We start from the raw sequence: 18,206 nt of genomic DNA on the forward strand, positions 1-18,206 counted from the left end.
AAAATAGGGGGATTGGATTCTGTGGCATCCTAAGGTCCTTTTCCAGCTCAAAATCTAACCTATGTTGGAAGAAGTAGGATATATAAGGGAACTTAGAATTATATTTATTAGGCAATGCATGCCATGGGAAGCTAGGAAAGGAACTGTGCCTAGATTATTAAAGTGAATTAGAGTTTTCAGTTAAAGAAAAAGGCCTTTTACCTTCAATTGGCATTTCAAGGATTTTTTTTTCCCTTCCCATTAACTTGATAATGGATCTATAGGTGAACTCTAAAGCCCCTTGTCATTTTAAGTTCTGTGATTTAAACTTTGATTCTAGTTCTGACAATTCTCCATGTTATTTTGTTTACAAACAAACAAGGCTGTGATGAGTTTACAAAACTAAAAATTTGAAAAGCAAATTGATGTTTCTGGATGTTGGGAATCCAAAAGTTTTCTTGTAGAACTTTTTTTTTTAGAAGGTTTTTTCAGGAAAAGAAAAAAAAGGGGAACTAGTCCAAGCAGTTACGTATCCTTCAAGTTTTCCCTATTTCTCCTGACCAGTCAAAGGTGTTATGTTGGTGATAATTAGATCTTTCAACCTATTTACTCTTAAAAGTTGTCAAATTCTAATCTTTCATACCTGGTTCATAGTATGTGGAAAGGAAAGGATAGTATTTGCACTTTAAAATAAATTAAATTGGGTGAAAATTAACACTTTTCTAACAAATCATTTCTGTGCAATTTTTCTTAAGGTTTGTTGGCATCCAAAGCTGTTGGAGTAGATGGTGCAGAAAAAAAAGAAGAGTGCTGCAGTGAAACGGCTCCAATGCTGGAGCAGGTATGAAATGGTAGCCTTTGATTTTTTGCCAGGTTTCCACTGGAGTGAGGCATGGAGATAATAGTGTCCACGTAATTGAAATTGCCCTTTCGTTCAGAAACAGGAATAGGAAACATTGTTTGAAGACATTTCTTTTCTCTGCCTTACCCAAGGTATAAAAGTAAACTACAGAAGTAATTTCAATTTTCATTAGACTATTGTTAAAAATCACTGTCTCCAAAGAATTGAAAACCCAGGAGTCAGGCATCCCAGGGTATAATTTTTTTAGCTGGAACCATACCTCTCACTGGCTTAGAAAAAGACCCTTCCACAAATACTTTTAATTTGTGTATTAAACAGGGTTGTGGACAACTAATAAAACTTCTTTTATAAGAAGTTTCTTTTCTATTGTAAGAATTGATGTTAGACTGTGTATGTTTTATGAACTGTTCAATGAGCCATACAATTTTGCTAGGATGTATATTTTAGTAAATACAAAAAAAGTTAAGATAGTATTAAGGGTCTTGACTTAATGCTGCCCAATTGAGAATTTTTAAATTAAGGTTGCTAGATTTTTGCCTTGGTTCCCTTCAAACTCCCATAATTCCTGTACATAATGAACTGTGCATGCTTTTACATACTCTTAAGGGCTTAATTTCCTAGGCACAGTAAGATTACCAGGACACATTAATAGCCATAACTCTGAATTTTCTTGGTTCTGCTGTTTTAAAATCTGAGCCTTAATGTAATTTTAATATAGCTTACTTGTATTCATTAATTTTCTTTATTATTAGCTTAATAAGGAATATTTCAAAAGAAGTAGCAATTTCCCTTAATAGATACACACTTTAAAAAAAATAACCCAAACTTTAATTGACATCTTATGGGTTTTCAGGGTTTTTAAACATAATTTGATGAGGTTGCATTGTTTTGGTGCCTCCGTTGATACTGTATTGAATCAGTGGTCTTTCAAACTGATTGTTATTTTATGGTCTCTTGCTAATTTTCTATAGCTACCACAACGGTTATTTCTTTGCCGTTATAATGTCAGTATATCAACCAAATTTTGTGTGATATTTTTACTGTGTTATGATATTTAACATCCCAGATTTTAAATTACTGTGTATTTTTTATCACTGTTTATACTATTCTCAGTATGCAATAAATCAGGGACATGGTTAGTAAAACATTTCTGGAGGATTCATTACAATGTCAATCTTTTATTATGCAGAACCCCTTTGAGGTGAATGTGATTGTACAGATTACCTACACTGTTTATGTTTAAGATTTAGTGCTGAAAGCATTGCACATTCCATAGACCAGCTACATAAAGTAGCTTTTAGAATTAACTCGGCTGTTTACATTTTTATTGTTTACAAAGTAATCTGGGAGGCCTTGCAAGTTTTGTAACAAGGATGCTCACTTAATTTAACAAAATTTTAAGTTAGATTAGCTTCTTTTAAAAGCATCTAAAAAGTGATCAGGCTGTTTTTCCCTCTTCCTTATGCAGACTGATTTACATGGGAAAAATTTTCGAGATAAAATCAACAATTTTTATCCCAAGTGCCACTCCTAGTGGAATTAAAATAGCCGAGTTATAAAACCCTTAAATATGAATTTTTATCAGAATAGCTGATAGGCCTAAAGTAAATAGGCATTATCAGCTGCCTCTCTTGTACAGGTGGCTAAGGTATAATGAAGAGTTCTTCAAATTATGTGAATCAAGACACCTTAGAGATTCATAGGTCAACAATTGGAAAAAAAAGCTGTTTTAATGAATTCTATTTATATTAATTTTTTTTTACAATTCATTGTCTTGAACCCTAAACCTCAGATTATTAGTTATAGATATTATAGTTTATTTAACTGTACTAGGGATATGTCATGTTATATTTACTTTTGAACAAAATATGCATTAGATGAATAACAATTCAATAAGGTTTTATAATGTTAATTTGTCCTTGTTAGAGCTTAAGCACCTTATCAAAATATTAATTTAAGTTTTTAAATCTTGTTTTAAATAACTTTGTAATTTGAGAGTACTGGATGCTGTAGTAATGTCTTTCACATATGTGAAGATGAACAATAAAATTGTTTATTTACAAGATATGGCTCTAATTAATTTTCTGGCAATATCTCCTATAATAAGCTTAGGTATTCTCTCCAATTTATGGACCTAGTTAATTAAATTACCAGCTTGCACTTATATTTCACATCTATAATGAGCTGATTCAATGATAAAACTGGTGACAACTGAGTGGGATACTTTGCAACGGACCTTTAATGTGTTATATCCAGCATGCCATTAAAACACTCAAAGATGCCCCTCTAAATACATAGAAGACTTGCCTGCATATATTTACACTGAAACTTGGAGCTCTTGTGTTTCACTAGAAAAGGAAAATTATTCTATCCTCAAATGGTGACCTTCCATTGTTCCGAGGTCTGCAGACCTGATGATCATCCCTCACAACTAGTCATGGGAGTAAGAGACCGATTGGGAAGAAGCTGTGGTTCATAATCCTAATAGTTGGGCTGTTACAGAAGCCTGTGCTGGTAAAAATAAATAAATGGATAGCATTATGATTATAAATCACAATAAGGATTATAGGCACAACAGACTTCTAAAAATAGTTAGTTACATTTCAATAATATAGGGTCCATCCTATTTCCAACATGGATGCAGATTATCGAGCATGGAGGACATTTTGCAGATAAAAATAATTAAATACTATTTCTGAAAAAAAATCAGAAAATATAAACTTGTTTTTATTTACCACAAACAAACCATAGAATGAAGGGGGGAAAACAAGTGTTCAACAAAATGTAATGTATTTTATTTTCAGATACAAAATTTTAAACTTATATTTTATCTCTTTTTTTGTGTGTTTGGGTTTTTTTTTGTCTTTTTTTTTTTTTTTAGTTAGTCCATTAACTCTACATTGCTGGTAGCTCTGATTTCATAATGCCTTTTGCTTGTGAAACTGGCTTCCAACACTAAAATGGGTTAAAAATAGTGTGCTCAGTCTATTAATTTGGTCATCATTTTCTGTGTTGAGATCTTTCCTTAAAGGGAACCTGTCAGATACTTCAGATCCCCAAATTCATCCTAGTTGAAGAGATTTTTGTAATGATACATAATCTAATTAAGCAAAATTCATTGCTTTTGCTATGAAACAAAAAAAAAATCCTACTATTTTCTTAGATGCCCAAGGGCATTTATAGTTGTGCTTATTCAAGTGAATAGAAAATTTTTATTAAATTTAAAGAAAAATCTCATCAAACTTCAAGGTAATAGTATTTTAAAACTTTGAGGTCATTGTAGATAATAGTGATTTGATGGGAAAAAAATGTAGATTTAAAATTGACAGTGTCCCTTTAAAGATGGCCTTTTCAACTTAAAAGAAATGTGGGGTTCTTTTTTTGATTTTTCATTTGTACTAGAGAGATGTTATGTGTTGCTTAACAATGTTTTTTTTTTTGGATACTAAAGTTGCTTAACAATCAAAGTAGAAAACAAAAACAACAGTGAAGAAACCGAAATAAAAATATCAATTTTTTATTATTTATTCAGGAGATTTCACCTAAACCTCAAAGTCAGAAAAAAAATGAAGCTGACATTAGCAGTTCTGCCAACACTCAGAAACCTGCACTGTTATCCTCAACTTTGTCTTCAGGGAAGGCTCGCAGCAAGAAATGCAAACATGAATCTGGAGATTCTTCTGGGTGTATAAAACCCCCTAAATCGCCACTTTCCCCAGAGTTAATACAAGTCGAGGATTTGACGATTGTATCTCAGCTTCCTTCTTCAGTGATTAATAAAACTAGTGAGCACAGATTTTTTAAAAATTAGTTACTTATCCTATAAGCAACATAATTTTGATTGTAGTTTTTAATATTGCTTTTTATGAGGTTGCTCTTAAAAAATTCAGTCTTAATGGGAATGATAGAGAAGTTTAAATTTATTTTAGATGTAAAACTGCTTGTTTCTGACTTATTTATGGTACAGAGACTATTATGAAATGGTACAGAGACTAATGAGAAATAATGTCATTCAGTGACAAAAGTTTCATCCTAATTTGAATCTCCACAGCTAATCATGTAAACACTCTGAAATGCCTGATTTATTTAAGAGAGAGAGAGAGACAGACAGACAGAGAGACAGACAAAAACAGACTCATCAATGAAGTTTATGGTGAATCTTTTTTTATGTTTTACCTTGGATGTATTAATATACAACAGCCTCTCCCCCCAAAATACATACAGACACACATGCACATGCACACGCCCTCCCATCCAAAATAAAAAAAAAGCACCAAAAAACAATCTATGCTATTTTTTTCTGTATCTGTGAACTTCCACTTACCGCACTGGTAGGAAAAGGAAGGAGCCTCCTGGATAGAACTGAAAAAAAAAAAACAGACATCTTAATAGACTATTGCTAATCCTGATGAGTTAGAACAGTATTTTTTTTGAAGGATTCCTTATAACAGTGGTGTCAAACTCAAACACAAATGGATCCTTGCAGGCTGCAGAAAAGCACAGATTAACATTATATTGTATATTTAATTTGTTTAACCTTGCTTAATTATATTTTAATATAGTTGAGGCTACACTTCGAAGTTTTGCAGACCACATGTGGTTTGACACCTCTGCCTTAACAGCATCATTTTAATCAATAGCAATTGTGCCCCAATGGGTTTCTTCCAATTAGTATTCATAATTACTAAATGAAAATATGTCTTATATATCTCATAGCTATAATATTTAGGTATTGAGAGGTCTACTGGCTAAGCAGATGTTTGTCTTTTCTTCAATTCATAGTTGCCAAATAGTTTTTTAAAAGGGAAGGGTATTTAAAATTTTAATATTTGTGATTTTTTTTTTAAAACACATTTGGGTCAGTGACTTTATTTTTGGAGGGTGGATGGGTAGAAAGAGAGGGAGGGTAAGAGGGGTCAAGAATTCAACCATGTTCTACATACTCTTCATTTTGTGACATTTCTCATAGCCACTACAATGTCACATAACATTGGTAAGTATTTTTCTCTTGAGGATTATTCATATTTTGGAATTATACTACATAATATTATAGAAATTTAATTTTATTTCTACATTTTGATTTATAAATTGATTGCCATGATGCACTATGCCTTGTACAATACTTTGAATATAGTAGGTACTTAATAAATGATGTTTGTTGAATTTAAATTTATGATGGGCCATTGTGGAAATGAGAGAGTGCCTTTTAAGCAGGAATAGCTCCAACATTTTTGACACCTTTTACATCTCCCCTATAAAATCTACACTATTAATATTCCAGTTTACGAGACCCTGTGTTTTAAACAGACAAACCCATTTACATGCTCCAAAATGCCCACCTAAAACAGGGAATAAAGACATTAGTGTCATAAAAAATGTATTACACTTTAATAGGAAGCTGTAGGGATTACCAGGTTACATTTACAAAACATGTAAATGTAAGAAGGTGTATTTTTGTGTGCCTTGGACCTCGAATAGATGTTTATAATCAATTGTTCTTTGTTATTTTAAATAAGGCCCAAAATGTTCACAAAAATCCATGTAAAAAAGTTGAAGAGTAGTTCTCTAAAGCTAATTTACCTTAGCTTTGGTAGCTAAAGTAAAGCACTTAGTATTTTGATGCATTTTAGAGTTACTTTTGGCTTTTTTCATAACCAGAAATTATAAATACCTTTTGTCATAATGTGTATTTTTTAAAATTTTCTTCTAATAAAGGAGAATTTATCTGTAAGTGAAGAATTGCAGATATTCACTACTGATAGTTAATAATATTAATCCCCTTTGTGTAGGAATAAAGAAAATTCTCCAACTCTCTGCCCCATATCAGTGTATTCATATTGTTCAAAAAAGACAACCCCAAATATTTTAAACTCTTGATTAGTACATTTTAGAGTTGGGTGCTTTACTTTTTAACTTTTTTGCCAATGAGGGATCAAATTTTGTTCTTGAATGATTCCTATTTGAATGATTCTAGTTCCTGTGACTTAGGAACGTTAGATAGGATTTAAGCATTTTTAAAGCCTATCCCTTCTTTAGTCACTAAAATATTATAAGATGAGCCTGGCATATCTCTGCTTCATGAACATTGAAAGATCTTTTTCTAGGTCCTTCACAACCCGTGAATCCCCCTAGACCTTCCAAACATAGTGAGCGAAGAAGAAGATCACAGCGTTTAGCCACTTTGCCGTTGCCTGATGAGTCTGTAGAAAAGGTTTCTTCTCCCTCTCCAATCACTGATGGAAAAGTGTTCTCCATCAGTTCTCAAAATCAGCAAGATCCATCAGTACCTGAGGGTAATGTATTCTAATTTAATATAAAACACAGAAAACAAAAAAAAATTTAAATCTTAAAAATGAGTTGAAAACTAAGACATTTCTGCTTTTTTTTTCTACTGACATCTTTTGAACTGATAAACACTTGTATAACACTTTAATCCAAATTGATATTCATTGGATCAGTTTTTCTCTATTAATATTTTATTACATTCTTTCTTTTATGTAGTACCTGATGTTGCTCATGTGTCACTTGAGAAGCTTGGACCCTCTCTCCCTCTTGACTTAAGCCGTAGTTCGGAGGTTACAGCACCCGTAACCACAGAATCCTCTTTTATTGAGTACCCCAGTACAGAAAAGGAAGATATACAGATGATTTCATATCATTCTTCCAAAGCTGTAACTGATGGAAGAGTAGCTTCAACAGTGTCAGGTAAAAAGATTCAGTTTATAAATTTAAATAGTTAGGTTTATAGTTATAGGGTATAAAAAAATTGTTCTTTTATTAATTTAGAATTGTTACTTTAAAATAGGAATAGGTTTGTATTTGTGCAATACCATGTAGGATCTCTCCCATTCTTTCTCTTCCCCTAAATTTTCTGGGGTCATTCTGGATTCTTATTTAGCCTTCAAGTATTTATTTCCATATGGCCAATTTCCAAATGCTATAACTTCTGATCATAGTAAACTTTATTGGAAGATGTAGCAATTGTGATTTTTTTAAACATGCCTCCATGCAGCTCCCATTATTATGGTTCTTGCTGTCAGAAGAATGATGAACATATTATCTAATTTTTGGCAACTTTGAGACATGAAACATTTTATTTTTAAAATTTTTTATCAGTGTTCCCTATTTAGCATAAAGTATTTCTTGGATTTGAGGAGCAAATGCTGGTCATTTTGTTTTGGGATTTTTTTTCCAAAGCAGGTTCAACATATAAAATAATTTCATAACTCTATCTAAAACCCATAAATTATTTTTTGAGGGGAGATAGGGTCCCTCTGTCTCTTTAAAATTGTTTTTGTAAGGCTTCTTTACTGTCTAAACTTGACATTCCTAAGCATGAGCCTTACTTCTACTCACAGACTACTTCTCTTCCTGTCTGCTTTGCATTCTTATTAAATAGCACTAATACTTGTATGTTAAAGGATTGAAGCCTTAATAAAAATGTAAACAGATCATTGAGAATTTAAATTTTACTAAAACAATGAATGTCTAATTCAAGTTTAAGTGAAATTATCAGTAATTCAAGTCAGTCCAGTCCAGTGAGACTTTCCCTATCCTGGATCCCAGGATGACTAGAAATTTTTTAATAAGAAAGTTTAGTTCATTCTATAATATACCTTAGGTAATTGTGTTCAGTCAGTCAAATATATGTATATATTTATTTATGTATATACATATATATGTATATACATATATGCATATTTTTGTATATATATGTATATATATATATATAATTTATGTTTATGTATATGTATGTACATGTATATAATTTGACAAGGAAGTGGGGTTAAGTAACTTGCCCAAGGTCACACAGCTAGACAAATTAAATGTCTAATGCCACATTTGAACTCAGTCCTGACTCCAGGACTGGTGCTCTATCCACTGGACCACCTAGCTGTCCCCAAACCAGCAATCTTTTAAGAAACTTTGCTTCAATTAAACATATATGGACTTAGAATAATCAACTATCTTTTTTAAAACTTTTTTTACATTTCATCAAAGTTATGAAATCTTTAAAAATTCTTTTAAATATAAATTTATTTTAAAATAATTTGGTAATTAAATTTATAAAATGAAACACAGATGATGTATCTTTTTCTGGAACATCATATAACAATATTTGTATATATTAAAATTATATGATGTATATTAAAAAGTTTTTTTATATTTTCAAAGTCTGAAGAATATTCCACCTCTTTGTGTAGAAAATTTTATGGAACTATTATCCCAGGTAACTATATCTGATAGGAATAAGTCAGTTAAGTCAAGTAGCTTAATGCCAATAAATGATAATTATAGGATTGGATAGCCATCCTCTATCTATATTCATTCAATTCCAAAATAAATACAAAAATTTTTCTTTTGGTTTGTAGACTGGAGTGTGTGGAAAAATTCAATATAATAAAATCTCTAAAGCTGTTTATCTGTTTTACAGAAAGCATATATCTGAACTTTTCCCTTATTCATTAGCTGTGTACACTAAAAAGAAATATCCTAAGCCATTATTCCTGATAATCAGCATTAACTATATTAGACCTTAAAGTAGTCATCTTATTCAATTCCTTCAGTATCTCTTTTGTTAATGTGAAATTATTAGTCCTTATGTATTATTGTTAATCCTAAATTTGCCTCAGTTTTGCTTTCCTCTACAAAGGTTAAAGTTGTTTTGTACATCTAATTACCAGTGCATCTCTTGCTACTCAGAAGAGATAATACTCTCCTTTCCTCCCCTCTCTGCCCCTTCCCTCTCTTCCTCTCCCCAAAAGGAGAAGCTTGTTAAATTAGGAAAATAAATGAAAATTTTAGAGATTTCCTATTTGGAGGGAGTATTGTGTGATGGAAAGAGTGCTGACTCCAAACCACTGGAGTAACATTCAGATCCCACTCAAGATAATTTCTATCTGGGTGTCCTTGATGGAGGTCACTTTACATTCTTCCACTTTAGTTTTCTCATCTGAAAATGGGACAGTTTAACTAAATGGACTCGGATGCCTTTTCCTGAATTAAATCCATGATCCTACAGCATTTAATATTCTGAATGCAGCAAAATTATAATTTGTTTTTTGGTGTGATTTATATATCATTTATATCTATGTTAGCAACATTTATAGGATATACTTAACATTTTTCTTTTTTTATTCAGATCTTTTAGATCATGAGAACTGATGGAAATTTACTCCTATTCATCTATAACTTATAGGCTTAGAAAGTTGCCTTGTGCACCAGAGCTTAAGTGACTTGCTCATGGTGTCAGAACTAAGACTTGATTCTTGGTCACCTTGGTCCTTTATCTGTCATTTCACATCTTCTCAAAGAACCCCTATATTGTGATAAAACAGTCTGTAAGGTCACAAATGAATATTTGAATCTTAAATTTGTGGCCTAAGGTTCACAGTTCTACCCCTCTCCTTTTTTAATATGAATTGTTTTGAGATTGATTGTTAGCCGACCTGCTATTTTTTTTTTTTTGCTGCAAAACTTTGTGCTATGATCTGTCGTAATGATTAATTTTAATATGCTTGCCTTTTTTTTTTCAGAGATAATATTGTTTCTAAAAATGCCCAGAATATGTGTTAATACTTATAATGAGACAAATTTACTTGATAAGTGGTCCCTTATAAGTTACCAAATAGGGAATATGTAGTAATTTTAAGAAGAAAATATCCCTGAGACATTGTAGCTATATAAATTTAAAGTTTATGTTTCTAAACTGGTTTGTCACTAGGAATTTTATTCAACACTTCTGAGACTATTTTTTTAGAGATGGATAACAATTTGATATAATTAAAAGAAAAACCCAGACTTGAAGCTTATTGTTTTCTAATTATGTCCTTATAAAATGCCATTAATACAACTTGAATACTTAAAAACTGAAACCAGTTTAGACTTCATCTTGAAATTCTAAAATAGTGCTCAAGCTCATATAATGTACTTTTTGTGATTTTTGTAATATATATGTGTGTATATATATATATATATATATATATATATATATTAACTTATTTCTTTGCTTTCTACAAAATAGATACAATAATATATTCCTTTTTCTCTATCTGGATATTTAGAAAGTAGGTCAATTAATTATCACTTCTCCTTTTGTTCAAACCTGAGAGCTTCTTGAGAAAGACATGTATACTATTTGTAATATTTAAAATTTTCAAATAGCTATTCTTAGTAGCTGTTGTTCAGATAAGAGTAATACATTGTTTGGAAAGTTTTTATTATCATCACTGAATTTTCTTTATAGGAATAATTCCCTTTCAAGTTTTTATCTTTCCATTTCAAGTTGAAATTGTTCTTGAAATGTCAGAAACTGTTTACTGTTGTACAGTTTCAGAATATTGTAGTTGGTAATTTATTTAACTTTATTTTTTAAAGTATTTTCTTTGATTAGGAAATTTCTGAACCATAGGATATTGATGGATAAAAAAAGTTTGACTTCTAATAAGCTATTATTTATTTTTGATGAACTAATGGTTCCTTTAAATATTTGGTGACCACAATTATAAAATCATTTTAATTAATCAATCCTTGGTAATCTTTTCACTGAAACTCCTCTGAAGAGAGAGATCTAGAATTTTATGATGACATGGCATGTGAATTTATCCCTCTTATCCCTTTCAGAACCAAAATATGGTGGTGTAGCACTGAAAAGGTTTTTGGGAGATGTTCTTGGATTCTAGATAGACTACTGTTTATCTGATATTAAGTATTCCAGGACTTTAAGACTAAAATTATTCAATTAAAAAAATTTACTTTTTGAAATAACTGAGGAAACTAAATGACATAGTGGAAAGAATTCTGGCCCTGAAATCAGCAAGATGAGTTCAAATGTAGCTTCAAAAGCATACTAGTTGTATACTTCTGGGCATGTCACTCAAATGCTTGTCTGCCTCAGTTTTTGCAATTGTCAAATGGGGATAATAATAGTACCTGCCTCCCAGAGTTGTTGGAAGGATCAAATGAGATAATAGTTATAAAGTTCTTAGAGTTTTTAAGTGCATCTCTTTTCTTCTGTTTCTTAAAGTTATGTTTCTTTTGACTAAAACAAAAAACCCCACAAAACTTCATTTTAATAGTACGGATACATAACAAAGAAAAAAAAATTCAGGATCTATCCTTTCATCCTGTAGGTATCTCTAATTGATTTGGACTTAAATTACCAGCCCCCTGCTATTCAAAGGCATTCCATAATGCAAAACACTTTCTACAGTTTCTCATAATGTTATCCAAGACTAGATAAGAAATTTAATCTAGTTCTATTTAACATTAACCTCAATTGTGCCAACTTTGCTATTAGATTTATAACATAATTCTTAGAATATAGTGATTAATAAATACTTATTATTGATGGTGACTAGGAACCCAAGAAGCAACAAATTATATTGAATTTTGCCTGCAAATATGGCTATACTAAGTGTGGAATCTTATAATAGTCTTCAGTTTTCAAAAATAGTTTCAAGTTAAGAGAGAACTCGTAAAACCATATTTTCTTTTTTTTCTTTAAATGTTCTCCAGAGACTGTAGAATAGGTTCTGAATAGTCATAGTGTAATCATTAGTGGCTGAAGACTAGACTAATTTTAAATTATTTAGTCTCCAAGATATATATACTGCTATTGAAATTTTTGATACAGTAATTTTTGTAGATAGCATAGGGTACATAAGGACCTGTGTCAATGGAGTGAGTATCCATTATGTTGGGAATCTCAAATCTTTGTGTTACTGAAGTAAATTCTTTGTCTAAGACTTCCTTCTTGTATGATTCTGGGCAAATAAAGCTTACTGTGTTCCACTTTATTCATCTTTAAAGGAAGAATCTGATTAGAAGATCTTTAAATTCTCTTCTATGGCTCTAAACTCTATTGATTTTTTCCCCTTTTCTTAGCAGCTCTGGATGCGTATTGATAAAATTCTACATCTCAACATTTGATGATTTTTTTTAAATGCATTTTACATTTGGTCAGTATATTGCTGCCAAAAAAAATCATTATTGTAAGTAAGGACATTTACTTAAGTGTATATTTTAGGTTATTAAGATTAATTTTCTTTGGAGGAGTCATTGGGGAAGCAAGTGTCAATCTTCAGATTTCAGTGATAAAGGGAAGGCCAAGTGATGTAAATTACCAGCTCAAACTCACATTATAAAAGAGCTAGTTGCCTGGGAGTTTGAGGAGTTACAGGTTGACTTGGACCTAAACCAGGCCTCCCTAGTTCCTCCTCATGTTCTTTATTCCCTATGTCACAGCTTATTCTAGTTATTGAGATTCAGTTTTGCCTGTTAATATGGCCAAATTAGATTTGGAATTAGTGAAAATCGCAGTATTCAATAATAATAGTAATTTTTAGTGCCTGACAGTGAATGATTGTTGTTTTTTATGTTTGTATTTTTTTAAAGAGACTGTAAATGGGTGTCAAGGTAAAATCATTGAGCTGAGGTTTAAAAGACCTCTTCCCTCTGCTCCTATATTGCTATGTGACATTGAACAAAATCTTCACCTTTCCTGGCCTAAGTTAATAGTTTTAATAACTTTTTCATCTCAGAAGGAATGAAGAAATAGTTCATTTCTGAAATAGTCCTATCTTGACTTAAAAATTGGCCCATATTGACTTATTTATAATAGGATCAAAAATTCAGATTTTACCTTTATTCATTAAGATATTAAGTTTAATACTTAGTTTGAATGGTCTGAGAAGCCATACTGACTTAATTATTATTATGAAGAGACAATATGAATTTTAGCAGTCTTATGTAGCTTTGTGAAAAAAATGATTATTTTACATTTCCCTATTCAAATTCTGAAGGATAGTGAGTGTCTGTCTCTTTCCCTATCTCTTCTCTTCCCCTCCTTCCCATCTCTTTCTCAGTTTTTCCTTCCATTGTTTGTCTCTCCCCCATCTTCCTCTCTCTCTTTTTTCCCTTCTCTCTTCTCTTTTTCTCCCCTTTTCTTAACTCCTCTTTTCTCCTTTCTTCCTCCATTCCTTCTCTTGTTCTCTTTGTTCTTCCCTTTCTCCTACTTTTTCTTTCTACCTTTTTTCTCCTTATACATTCAGGTTTTTCACACTGATATCCAGAAAGCTTCTAGAAAAACCATAAGGCAAGCAATGCTAATATAAATGGAATCATTTTAAATTTGGTGGGGGAATTTCCTAGTTAAGGGAATTCTGTGATAAATCCTTTTGGTAAAATTAAATAATTATATTTTTTCCCCTAAAGCATACCATATTTTTGCAAAAACTAAAAAAAGATATTTGCTACTGCTTATGACAGTAATATAAAGTATTACTATTTTTAACAAGTATTTTTAAGTTTTCTGTTGATAAGTACTGTGAAATATTGCAAAGAAAAAACTATATCATTCTGTCCCGCTAAACTTAATATGTTGTTTCCCCCCCCCCCTCCCCAAACCCACAGGAGTATTGAAAACAGAAAAAAAAGTGAAATTGGAAGAGAAAAGTTCAACGACATTTGGTATGAACAGAAAATAATATTTAAACAAAAGGCTAAAGCTTGAGAGAAAGCGAGAGCATAGCCTGCCCCTTATTTTTTACCAGTTATGCTCTTTTAGGTGTAAGTTCTCATTTGTTTTAGTATTTTTAAAGAGAAAAAAAGTTTAAACAATGGGGATAGGGAATTTTATCTATCTAGATATTGACCTCTGTCGCTGAAAATGAATGGATATTCTCTAACAATTTAGAAAAAGTGGTATCTTAGCAAATCATGCAATAGGCCAGCTTTATGTCCTCCTTCTTTCATTTAACTGATCTGTGTACTGCTCCTTAACAAGGACATAGAAAATTAAATCAAGGACATTTGGGGTTATAAAGTGGCATTTTGAGATTCACTGGTGATTATGAGGTTGATTGGATTGGGAGCTAAGAAGAAATAAGGTGTATTTTATGTTTTATTTCTAGTGATGTACACAGAAATGAAACACCACTATTAGAGGGAAAAACAAATAACTTAGTGATTTGAATGAAAAGGATAACTTGTATTCCAAATATAATGTTTATTTTTTAAATATTGCACACACACTTATTAACTGTGTGACCCTGGGAAAATCACTTAACTCTGATTGTCCAGGTCCATCTCTAATCATTCTGACTCATATATGATCACTGGAGCCGGATGGCTCTGGAGGAGAATATGAGACTAGTGAATCTAATTCATATGCTTGTCATGGCATCATCTCTCTGATGTCATTGTCTTCTTCACGAAGGAAGGACAAAAAATATAACAACTTATAATAAATCCAGAGTTTTTTTCTGCAGGCAGTGGCAAAACATTAACATGTAAAGTTTAAATATGGATATCAACTATGAAAGATGCTGGCTATATGCATAATATTGGTATTTCAGATGTTTGGAAGAATATAGATAATGAAATCCACAGATATTTCCAAAACCCCATTTTAGCCATTTTCCCCAACGTTCTTTAAACTTTTCAGATAAGAGTTGGCTGCTTTAAAATCTACCATCTTTCTTTTTCTTTTGCCTTTTATTGAATTACTACAATAAGTCAAAAGCATGTAATCAAATATAAAACAAGAAGGTAGTTAGATAAAATGCTAATTAGGTTACCTCTGAATAACTGAAATTTGGTAGCTATATGGGTTAAAGTAATAGCTAAAAACTAGTGAATACTCAGTTGCAACTTTAAAAAAGACTTAGTTTAAAAAAAACTGAACAAAATCTTTAGAATATTGTCTTTGTCTTTCAGCAGTCTCATGAAATTACATTTTAGTGTTTTGCATTGAGAGAGTCTTGTTAATTTTCCAAGAAAGCCCATCCAGAGGTGTAATATTTTTCTCATTATATTTGTGCACATACTAGAAAGGTAACTAGTTTAGTTTTTCTGTTTCTTAAGAGAAATGTGAACTTTTTTGTGTTGTCATAGCAAACTGGGTTTTTCAAAGAGTATCTTTTAAAGGCTTTTTTAATTAAAAATTACATATAGAAATATTGAGCCAACTCAATATTCTCTCAAATGGTGAAACTTAATTTGAGACATTAACTAATCATTATCCTCTTTAAAAAGATTTACATTAATGTTTATGTTAACTTCAAGATTCTAGGAGTTGGAAATTCTCAGTAATGCTAATGAAGATTATATTTCAATATATTAATTAGGGGATCTATACTTATGGTACCAATGGATTAATTTAATTCTTCTTTGGGCAGGTAATGAGAATAGCTGACTTAAACTTAAATGCCACATTTAGGTAAATCATAAAGGAAAAATTCTTGAACTGATAACGACTATTAAAATGTTCCTTCATGTCATTCAGGTAAGAAGAAAGAAAAGGATAAAGAGAGAAAGGACAAAAGAGATAAAGATCATTTTAGACCAAAACAAAAGAAGAAGAAGAAGAAAAAAAAGAAATCCAAACAGCATGGTAAGTTATATAAAATGAGCATTTCAGAAATGTTTATTGATTTATGTATCATATTTTAGAATTTCCATGTTATTGAAAAGGCAAACATCTGATGAATATGTTTTCATTTATTTAACTCATTCAAAGATCAGTCATCTTACCTACAGCCTTGTTAATCTTATTTGGAAATTTTTCCTGGGTCCTTGCTCTCTTAGAGGGCTCCCAAATATCCAAAGATTTCCTTCAAGGAGACTTAACTGGAGAGGAGCTCTCTGAGATTGCTACATTCTTTCTGCGTTGCTTCTGTTCTCTAATCTTTTCATTAACTTCTCTGGAGGCTTTAGATCATTGAAACACTGAAGACACTGTTAGAAGTATCAGTAATCATGACTACCTTACATTTTTTAGACTGCAATATAATAATGTAATACAAAAAACAAGAGATTTTTAAGTTCTACAGATTGTTTCATAAACAGAAGACAGTTGGAGCTTAAGAACGGGAGTCTGAGAATCCTTGTTTGTAATCTTAAATTGACCTAGAGTTATGGGGGCATTAGTAAAAGGAAATCCATTTGTACACACTCAGTCAGAAAGTTGCCAAATGACTTATTTTCCAGTATTCCCAAGAGAGGGTGAAGTATCTACTAGGATTTTAAAATATGAATTTTGTGGAAGCCTGATGAGATGTACAGGGTGAGTAGTGGTTCTGAGAAACTTTCATTGCTAACGTTATTTTCCTTTCTAAAAATATAAATATAAATACTGTGCAGATATTGTATTATATGTCAATTTTCTCATTGTGAACATAGGCTTGATATTTTTCTGTTTTCCTTCAAAATTTCAGTTGTTCTTTATCCTGGGACATTCTCATCAGATAGACTTACAACACTTTTTATTGATTTTTCTCAGTATATTTTGAGTCCATTAGTTGGGGAAAATGATTTCTTAAATTGTAGTACCTACCTTAAAGGAGAGGAAAATGGTAGAAATTGATCAAGAAGAAAGTACTAAAGATCATTGGAAATAAAATGAGAATGATATTTGATGTTTTGTGGAATCCTTAATATGCTTCAAGGCCTTCTCAAATGCTCTTTGGAGAATTCCCTGATCTCTCAGTATCTCAGAAGTTATCTCTTCGTTCTCAGAACTCATGTAGTCCTATGTCTTTTGCACTCATATTGTTTTGTTATTATGGTGATTTGGGTACATGTCTCATTTCTCTTATTAAACTATAATTTCTTTGAGGACAGAATTATTTCATCTATTTTTGTATCTCCCATAGTGTTTTGTTTATAGTAATTACCTATATTTGTTTAGTTTGTTGCTGAGGGCAACCGAACTGTGAGATTTATATGCTAGACCAAGAGGTTTGAACTTATTTAATAGACAATAAATTGCCGTTTTTTTTTTTTTAGGTAGCAAAGTGAGATGATAAGGGCAGTGTCCCTAAGAGAGATTGATGTTGGCAATGAAGAAAGGAGATCAATAATGGTTTTATTGACCTGCTTATTATAGGAACTTATAGTAAAGACTTGTTAGCAATTCTGGGTCATCCTTTTCTATTAAGTGACAAAGGGTGATACCTTTTAAAAAATTTCTCTGTATACATTTTAAAAGAGAAACTATTAAGTTAAAATTATAAGTTCTTTAAAAAGGTACTAATAAGTCTGGAAGATACTCGGAAGTGTTGCTTTTTATCAATATTCTTTCAAGTGTTGAAATTGTATTCTGTACTTATCATTAAGAATCTTTGTAATTAATTACTAAACTTGAGATAATTCTGACTCATTGACATTCACCTGAGAAGCGATAATGTTCACCAAATGACAAATGTAATAAATGATCTTGACATGAAAACAGACTTTAAAAAAATTATAACATTTCAAAATAAATATTAATTTTAAAATGCTGTTAAACATGGAGTTTCTAATAATCCTAAGGTTTGAGCAAAGATTTACAAAGCACATACTCTTTTTGGAGGAAAGTGGAGTT

At 31.2% G+C, this 18,206-nt stretch overlaps 1 protein-coding gene across 20 annotated transcripts in view; it reads left to right on the top strand.

Annotated features, from left to right (window-relative positions):
* The window catches only part of PHF20L1 (PHD finger protein 20 like 1), a 118,620-nt gene that overhangs the window by 50,505 nt on the left and 49,909 nt on the right, over positions 1-18,206 (top strand). For 17 of the 20 annotated variants that reach the window (XR_012471762.1, XM_074202464.1, XM_074202478.1 and 14 more), the window contains 6 exons: positions 735-820; positions 4,374-4,626; positions 6,946-7,134; positions 7,343-7,546; positions 14,255-14,311; positions 16,128-16,235. Coding sequence is in view for 19 of the 20 variants with exons in the window: in XM_074202464.1 (XP_074058565.1) it covers positions 735-820; positions 4,374-4,626; positions 6,946-7,134; positions 7,343-7,546; positions 14,255-14,311; positions 16,128-16,235 (897 nt within the window). In the remaining variant the exon portion in view is untranslated. The remainder of the gene's footprint in view (positions 1-734; positions 821-4,373; positions 4,627-6,945; positions 7,135-7,342; positions 7,547-14,254; positions 14,312-16,127; positions 16,236-18,206) is intronic. The other 3 variants (XM_074202479.1, XM_074202469.1, XM_074202480.1) reach the window with 3 other exon arrangements.

Source organism: Macrotis lagotis, chromosome X (genome assembly GCF_037893015.1).
Source record: "Macrotis lagotis isolate mMagLag1 chromosome X, bilby.v1.9.chrom.fasta, whole genome shotgun sequence".
In the NCBI taxonomy this organism is placed as follows: domain Eukaryota; kingdom Metazoa; phylum Chordata; class Mammalia; order Peramelemorphia; family Peramelidae; genus Macrotis; species Macrotis lagotis.